Source organism: Melanostigma gelatinosum (assembly GCF_949748355.1).
Source record: "Melanostigma gelatinosum genome assembly, chromosome: 11".
NCBI classification, from domain to species: Eukaryota; Metazoa; Chordata; class Actinopteri; order Perciformes; family Zoarcidae; genus Melanostigma; species Melanostigma gelatinosum.
The window spans coordinates 27,177,464-27,186,338 of record NC_136644.1 but is presented as its reverse complement, the minus strand read 5'-3'; the positions used below and the strand labels follow the sequence as shown (position 1 = coordinate 27,186,338).

Genomic DNA, 8,875 nt, shown 5'->3' with positions numbered 1-8,875 from the left:
GCGTGAGTGTAAACATGAGATGTTTGTATCGCACAAGAATTATTTCTATTGTACACGTCAGAACGTTTATAAAGTATCGTTTTATGACGGCATGAACAGACTCACAGCGCCACCTACTGACCACGTTCAGCGCTACAATATAAACATTAAAGTTCAGTTTCAAAGAGAACCTGCTTCTGCACTTTATTAAAGCGTTATTGTCACATTTATTGCCATAATATCAGAATGTTCTCTGAATGCATTTCACAGAACTGGAAGTTTTAACATGCAGTGAGTGACTTTGTTTCCTCCGTCCTCGTCTCTCACTAGGAGCTAGGAGACACGTCAGTTCCTTTAACCCTGTGACCCACATTACTCTCTGGAACATAAAGTCCTGCTGCTCTACAGAACCATGAGGACTAGAACATGAACACGTCTGTGGTGCACAAGTTATGACATCAAGAAGGAAGAAAACACAAGTTCAATTTCTTTGATAATTCATTTGACAAATATTGGCAAAAAAGTTAATCTATAAATCCAACATTGTTCCAAGTGTTGGAAAAATAAAATGGAGTCTCCACGTTTTATAGATTGAACTAATCCCACGTTTCCAGCCCCCCCCCCCTCCTGTAGTCCAGTCAGTGTCTCCTCCTTGTGGTCACATGACTGTTGGTCTCAGATGAATCAATGACTTCATCGTTTCACAGCTTAATGTTTCACACTCTGCTTAAAGTGAACGTTTTATGAGACATTTATAATGAGAACATGGAGAATAAAAGGTTTTTGACGATTCACAATTCGAAGCTTCGTTTCAGTTTATTTTTGTGACCGAAGCATTCGTCTCACATGATGTGTTCAAGGACCGTCATGAAAATCTGCTTCTGCCGGTGATAAACTGTGTCGTTTTGGGCGATTGTTTGTAGAAAAACATGCTTTCCATCCCGCCGGCGTGTTCTGGGGTTCAGAGGGTTCAACTGGATGTTTGGCGTCCTCATGGGACCAGATGTTCAAACATCTCGACGTCTTCTCGACGGACTGTGCGGCTCCACAGGTCACGCTCCTCTGTGCCGCCATCTTGTTTCTCAGCTCCGGTCTGTGTGAGAGCTTTTCTACCAAAAGAGAAGAATCAAAGTTCAAGTTAGTGACTAAGAGCATCAAGAGTCCAACACCATTTGTATGTTTCCACATTTCAGAGTCTTGAGTTCCTCTTCAGAATAAAAGCCTGCAACAGAACCACGATGACTAGAAGTAGAACATGAGCACGTCTGTAGTGCACAACAACAGTTATGACATCATCACGAAGAAGAAAGAAAACATGAATTTCTTTGATCATTTATTTTACAGAAATTAGGAAACTAATCTATACAGAGGTCACATGACGTAAGGAGAAAGTGCACAACATCACTTCTGCATCAGAATAGCACAGAAGCTAATCTCAGCACTGGAACTGAACTCTGAGTTCACGTCTTTGTCTCCTGCTGGATGTGAACGCGTCGTGTTTCTCTGCGACGTCCTCGTCTGGATCTCTCCTCGTTCACTTCCTTTCTCAGAAGAGAAGCGTTGATGAGAGACTGTCTGAAGATCACACCTGCAGCGTTCCGCAGCGTCAGCTGAACATCTTCTTCAGCTTAGAGAAGAAGCCTCCCTCCTCTTCCTCCTGCTGCTCTTCCTCCTGTGAGCTGGTGGACTTGGTGGGACCAGGACCTGAGGTGGTGCTGCCCTCTGCTGGACACAAACACACACTGCATCAGTTTAAATACTGCTGTGAGTCTCGTTACTGCAACGGTGGACTGACCGCTGACCTGAGGACGGCTCCACGCCGTTCACAGACCCCTGGACGTCCGGCTCGTCTTCAGCATAACTTAGCAACAGAGAGCGCTGACGACGGGTCAACTTCCTGTCGAGACAGACAGACAGACAGACAGAGAGACAGGCAGACAGAGAGACAGACAGGCAGACAGACAGGCAGAGAGACAGACAGACAGGCAGAGAGACAGACAGGCAGACAGACAGAGAGACAGAGAGACAGGCAGACAGAGAGACAGACAGACAGTCAAAGTGTCTCTGGTTTGTAGTCGCATGACTGTTGGTCTCAGATGAATCAATCATGACTTCATAGTTTCTCTGAGGAGCTCACAGCTTGATGTTTTTACACTCTGGTTAAAGTCAACTCTTTGTTTTAAGTGAGAACATGAAGAATAAAATGTTTTTGATGAAACATCACATATTGAAGCTTAGTTTTGGCTGCTTTTTCTGACGGAAGCGTTCGTTGCACATGATGTGTTCAAGGACCGTTGGAAAGATAAGAATCTTACGATGCCGACGTCTTTTACAGCTTCTGGCTCTGATAAACGGTGCAGTTTTGACGATTGTTTAAAGGTTTTGGGTTTCAGAGGGTTAACATACATATTTTAAAAAAGGAATAAATTACAGTTTTTGATTTGAAATTAGAAAGTCATTCCGTTATTGCTTTAATAATTATGTCAGTGCATTAACTGAAAGTAAATCTTTCATGTCTTATTAATCACCACTGTGACATTGGATGAGGTCTTACTTTGGCACTCTGATCTTGATGTGGACGTAGTGGTCTCCATAGCTGTAGCTGTTCATCCTCCGGATGCCTTTCCCCTGCAGACGGATCACCTGGTCAGCCTGGCAGGCAGCAGGAATCTGGACGACACGGACACACTATGAACCAGACGGCAGAGATCTGCTCTTCTGGTAGATGCATCCAGAAATAATACATGGAAGTAGCTGCACTGTAATGTGACTGAAGTGAACCTCCGTTGGTTAGCCATTAGCGGTGCTGCTAACGTTACTAGCTCTCCTCCTGTTGGTTAGCAGTTAGCGGTGCTGCTAACGTTACTCTGATGGTTCACGTTAAAACTGTGAGGGGGGTCAGTACGGATCCACTACGGTCCGTTACACCATTATACTGATGGTCTAATAACCATGGTGCACTTCTTACTCACCATTATACTGATGGTTTGATAGACATGGTGCACTTCTGACTCACCAGTATACTGATGGTTTGATAGACATGGTGCACTTCTTACTCACCATTATACTGATGGTTTAATAACCATGGTGCACTTCTTACTCACCATTATACTGATGGTTTGATAGACATGGTGCACTTCTTACTCACCATTATACTGATGGTTTAATAACCATGGTGCACTTCTTACTCACCATTATACTGATGGTTTGATAGACATGGTGCACTTCTTACTCACCATTATACTGATGGTTTGATAGACATGGTGCACTTCTTACTCACCATTATACTGATGGTTTGATAGACATGGTGCACTTCTTACTCACCATTATACTGATGGTTTAATAACCATGGTGCACTTCTTACTCACTATTATACTGATGGTTTAATAACCATGGTGCACTTCTTACTCACCATTATACTGATGGTTTGATAGACATGGTGCACTTCTTACTCACCATTATACTGATGGTTTGATAACCATGGTGCACTTCTTACTCACCATTATACTGATGGTTTAATAACCATGGTGCACTTCTTACTCACCATTATACTGATGGTTTAATAACCATGGTGCACTTCTTACTCACCATTATACTGATGGTTTGATATACATGGTGCACTTCTTACTCACCATTATACTGATGGTTTAATAATCATGGTGCACTTCTTACTCACCATTATACTGATGGTTTGATAACCATGGTGCACTTCTTACTCACCATTATACTGATGGTTTAATAACCATGGTGCACTTCTTACTCACCATTATACTGATGGTTTGATAGACATGGTGCACTTCTTACTCACCATTATACTGATGGTTTAATAACCATGGTGCACTTCTTACTCACCATTATACTGATGGTTTAATAACCATGGTGCACTTCTTACTCACCATTATACTGATGGTTTGATATACATGGTGCACTTCTTACTCACCATTATACTGATGGTTTAATAATCATGGTGCACTTCTTACTCACCATTATACTGATGGTTTAATAACCATGGTGCACTTCTTACTCACCATTATACTGATGGTTTGATAGACATGGTGCACTTCTTACTCACCATTATACTGATGGTTTGATAGACATGGTGCACTTCTTACTCACCATTATACTGATGGTTTGATAGACATGGTGCACTTCTTACTCACCATTATACTGATGGTTTAATAACCATGGTGCACTTCTTACTCACCATTATACTGATGGTTTGATAGACATGGTGCACTTCTTACTCACCATTATACTGATGGTTTGATAGACATGGTGCACTTCTTACTCACCATTATACTGATGGTTTGATAGACATGGTGCACTTCTTACTCACCATTATACTGATGGTTTGATAGACATGGTGCACTTCTTACTCACCATTATACTGATGGTTTGATAGACATGGTGCACTTCTTACTCACCATTATACTGATGGTTTGATAGACATGGTGCACTTCTTACTCACCATTATACTGATGGTTTGATAGACATGGTGCACTTCTTACTCACCATTATACTGATGGTTTGATAGACATGGTGCACTTCTTACTCACCATTATACTGATGGTTTGATAGACATGGTGCACTTCTTACTCACCATTATACTGATGGTTTGATAGACATGGTGCACTTCTTACTCACCATTATACTGATGGTTTGATAGAGGCCCGGTGCTGTTGCTGTTCCCCCCAGGATGGCCTGAGCTACAGAGATCAACACGTCTGAGTGGATGTCTACTCCGTTGCGCCTGAACACTGGACTTCTCTGAACCTGCACCGAGAAGTTTCAGATAAAAACACTTCAGACTCCCGATACGTCGCCAGAATTCAATAACTTCTCAAATGCTTCAAAGGAGAAAGAAAACTCACCCTGAATGTAATCAGGATTTCTTTTTTACCGACTGACATGCGAACTGTTTGACCATTTTCCACTCCTGTGAGGAGACGTCACAAAAAAGAAAGTATTACTTTTGCCAAGATGTATGTCATCTAGGGGTGTAACGGTTCACAAAACTCACGGTTGGGTACGATACAGTGGAGCCACGGTTCGGTACAGTAGAAAACTAAATGCCAGAGAAATGTACTTGATTTTAAAATACATTTATTCATTACAACTAACATCATGAAGTCATTCTTTGACTTTGAACAATGATGGAACTATACCTGAGTGACTCATCTTCTGGGGTGTCTTCTTAGCAACACATCAGCATAAAAAACAGAAACTGCTCCTTAATGTGATGTAGTATTGTTACTTACATCTTGCAAAAGACATTTCTAATCTCAATGGGACGACCTGGTTAATGCGTACTGAACCGTGAGCCTCGTACCGAACGCTTCAATAGGAATACGCGTACCGTTACACCCCTAATGTCGTCATATAACATTTTCCAGATCCAACAGCAGTCAGAGAAGGTTTACAGACTCATAATCTGGAGTAAAATTAAATAATCTGTCTGTACAAATGTCATTGTTTTACATTCAAAACTTCTATTGAGGTTTTTAGAGATTGAAGCTTTGAATGTCTGTCGACATATTTTATGATGTCATTAAGGTTAAAAAAAAGAAAGGAATAAAATTGATTGGTTGTTGTATTAATGTAATTCATGGTACTATTAGAGGTCTCTCTGTGTGCAGCGAGCTGGAGAGCGGAGTGTTGGAAGCATCATATCTCGTTAGAAACATGTGAATATTGGAAATGATCTTCTCAAAACATTTTGAACTTTACAACACTGTTGGGTTACAGATCGGCCAATTAATCGGACGTTCTAAAAGCTATCGCTACGATGGCATTTCTTTCGGGAACCACTGCTCTACTGCATAAAAATAGGATCCAAAAGGCACCAATCAACTGTTACTTTTAACTTTAGAACCAATTTAAGGTTCTCTCTTCCAAATAATCAACAGGCCAACTATCCATTCATGAAATGAAATCACACTTTAGGAGCCTCCTTACCCATCAACAATGGCTGGTTTACTGATGAATGACTTATTGAATCAAACCTACCAGAAGGAACAGGTACAGTGACCGTCTGCCTCTTCTTCGTCTGTCCTGAACCTCGGCACACAGCGCACGCCGTGTTTATGATCGACCCTTTGCCACCACAGCGTCGACAGGCGGTGCGCATCACGAAAGGACCCGTGTTCACCGACTCCTGCAGGGGCCACAGACAGTAATGTGACGAGTGGTGGCTGACTGACGGCACAGTGGAGCAGCGAGGAGTCCTGAGAGGAGACGAATGAACGAGTCCGAAGAGCTTCAAAGAGCTCCACCTCCTGCGCTGCCACCTGCTGGTCTGACACTCACCATGCCGGTGCCGTTGCAATAGTGACAGTGAGCCACTTTGGTGCCCGGCTCGTTGCCCCTCCCATCACACCTCTGACAGGCGTCGTCAATGTTCACACTCAGCTCCTTGTCGGCGCCCTTCGCTGCCTCTGAAAACGTAAGCTCCATCACAAACTGTGGGAGGAACCGGTACACTTCTTTACAATCAAACCGCTGACGTCCACACACGACAACCTGCTCCATTCAATGCTCGAATGTTTGACTCAGAATCAAAGACAAAAAGGTTTAGAGATACAACGTGGTTTACCTCGGGCCGTTGTTCAAACATGTTGTGGATGTCTCCGAAGCCCCTTCCTCCAGTAAACTCTCCGAAGATCTTCCTGAAGAGCTCCTCGGGGTCTATGTTGGTCCCCCCTGCCCTGTAGTACTGCTGCTGGCCTGCTGACCCTGCGCGGCCGGGGTCGAAGCCTGCCGCTCCGTACGTGTCATACTGCTTCCTCTTCACCTCGTCACTCAGCACCTTCACACAAGAACAACCACAGTGACTTGGGTTTGAATGTCTGCTCATCATAAATGACCCATTCTACTGCCCTTTAAGGTCGCTATGAAGGGACTAAATGAGCTCCAACTCTTCCACGTTTAGGGCTTTGTACCTCATAGGCTTCAGCCAGCTTGGCAAACTTCTCCTTGGCGTCGGGGTCTTCTGGGCTGGTGTCCGGGTGGTACTTCTTTGCCAGCTGGGAAAGACAAAGAGCATGAAGAATGATGAGCGCAGAGAATGACAACAACCTTCTCAAGGTGCGTGTGACACAGCGATGGTCTCTGACCTGGTAGTAAGCCTTCTTGACGTCCTTCTGTGCCGCAGTGCGGGAGACGCCCAGCACTTCGTAGAAGTCCTGCTTGTTGGCCGACCGGCTGCCGGTGTGAAGAGAGTGGCCGGTGACACCACGGGGACATCTGGAGCCTGCAGAGGAAAGGATCCAAAGGGGGCCGTGTGATCACGAGTCCTACTGCACATTCATCTCTCATTACGCATCTGCAATGTGAGCCGTTGTTTCTGTGCACAGCCCGAGGAAAGCGCAAAGAAGCTCGCGGTTAATCAATAACAAGGTCCGAACTCATTGCATTCATGGAACGCACATAAGAGACAGCATGGATTGTTACCGACGTCACCGCAACGTTACTGGCGTCACCGCAACGTTACTGACGTATTCATGCTGTTACACACTAACAGAGAGCAGTTACATCAGTCAAACCAATGCTAACTACCCTCAGAGGATGCTAACCTTTAGCTAGCTGCACACTAACATCCCCAACCCTGTGAAGACGGCGCTGTGTAAACTGACTCGTTGGACTCTCAGTGACTCGTTGGACTCTCAGTGACTAGTTGGACTCTGTGACTAGTTGGACTCTCAGTGACTAGTTGGACTCTCAGTGACTCGTTGGACTCTCAGTGACTCGTTGGACTCTCAGTGACTAGTTGGACTCTGTGACTAGTTGGACTCTCAGTGACTCGTTGGACTCTCAGTGACTCGTTGGACTCTCAGTGACTCGTTGGACTCTCAGTGACTCGTTGGACTCTCAGTGACTAGTTGGACTCTCAGTGACTAGTTGGACTCTCAGTGACTAGTTGGACTCTCAGTGACTAGTTGGACTCTCAGTGACTAGTTGGACTCTCAGTGACTCGTTGGACTCTCAGTGACTCGTTGGACTCTCAGTGACTCGTTGGACTCTCAGTGACTAGTTGGACTCTGTGACTAGTTGGACTCTCAGTGACTAGTTGGACTCTCAGTGACTAGTTGGACTCTGTGACTAGTTGGACTCTCAGTGACTAGTTGGACTCTCAGTGACTAGTTGGACTCTGTGACTAGTTGGACTCTGTGACTAGTTGGACTCTGTGACTAGTTGGACTCTCAGTGACTAGTTGGACTCTCAGTGACTAGTTGGACTCTCAGTGACTAGTTGGACTCTGTGACTAGTTGGACTCTCAGGATGTTATGCTCACCGTACGATGCTAACAGTTAGCTGTCTCACCTCTCAGTCCCCCCAATGTCACGACACTTCCGGGTGTCCACGAGCTCCGGCCGACCGCTGACCCCCCCCGGAGTGTCCGCGATATCGTCGCCGAACAAACTCCCGCATGTCTGGCGGAGACATTCAGAAAGCGACCGCTGCGGTCATGTCCTGTCGACAACCAGCGTGTAGCGAGCCGGGCAGCCGGGGACGCCATCTTTAACGTCACTACCGGTGTCAGCGCGTCAGCAGCGGTGGTCTGCGCATGTGCGGCATATCTGCTACTGCAGCAGTACTTTACTTAAAGTGTACTCTACTTTAAACTCACACGACACAACGTTTCAGTTTGTAGACATTGTACTTTGTTGTGCAACATATTTACAGTGATGGAAGAAAATAAGTAGTCTAGATTTACTAAGTACTGTATTGTACACACACACACACACACACACACACACACACACACACACACACACACACACACACACACTCTCTCTCTCAAGGAGAATCTGCTGCAGAGACGATGTGCTGAGGTGATAGCGCCCTCCAGAGGACACACTGCAACTGCTACAGAGCTCAACCATCCATGCGTTTCTAT

General features: G+C 44.9%; 1 protein-coding gene across 5 annotated transcripts; it reads right to left on the bottom strand.

The window, feature by feature from the left end:
- Positions 1-710: 710 nt before the first annotated feature.
- Positions 711-8,496, bottom strand: LOC306784311 (dnaJ homolog subfamily A member 3, mitochondrial-like). Of its 5 annotated transcripts, none has more exons than XR_013772356.1 (12): positions 8,299-8,496; positions 7,092-7,228; positions 6,918-7,001; positions 6,572-6,784; positions 6,286-6,438; positions 5,986-6,133; positions 4,851-4,915; positions 4,624-4,752; positions 2,534-2,649; positions 1,782-1,876; positions 1,433-1,701; positions 711-1,088 (listed from the first exon to the last, which is right to left on the bottom strand). XR_013772356.1 is itself a non-coding variant. In XM_079278227.1 (12 exons), the coding sequence occupies exons 1-11, from the start codon at positions 8,492-8,494 to the stop codon at positions 1,586-1,588; spliced, it is 1,452 nt and encodes a 483-aa protein (XP_079134353.1). In that variant the 5' UTR covers positions 8,495-8,496; the 3' UTR covers positions 711-1,088; positions 1,568-1,585. The 5 variants fall into 5 exon arrangements, 4 of the variants coding, with proteins under 4 accessions (XP_079134353.1, XP_079134352.1, XP_079134355.1 ...); XM_079278227.1 differs by having other exon boundaries at positions 1,568-1,701; XM_079278226.1 differs by having other exon boundaries at positions 711-1,701.
- Between the last annotated feature and the right edge of the window lie 379 nt (positions 8,497-8,875).

Excerpts from the sequence above, each read along its gene's own strand:
- LOC306784311 (XM_079278226.1), bottom strand. The coding sequence starts at position 8,494 with ATGGCGTCCCCGGCTGCCCGGCTCGCTACACGCTGGTTGTCGACAGGA. Across the intron at positions 7,002-7,091 it reads TCAAGAAGGCTTACTACCAG|CTGGCAAAGAAGTACCACCC; the intron begins GTCAGAGACCAT and ends TGTCTTTCCCAG. Across the intron at positions 1,702-1,781 it reads CGGCGTGGAGCCGTCCTCAG|AGGGCAGCACCACCTCAGGT; the intron begins GTCAGCGGTCAG and ends TGTGTCCAGCAG.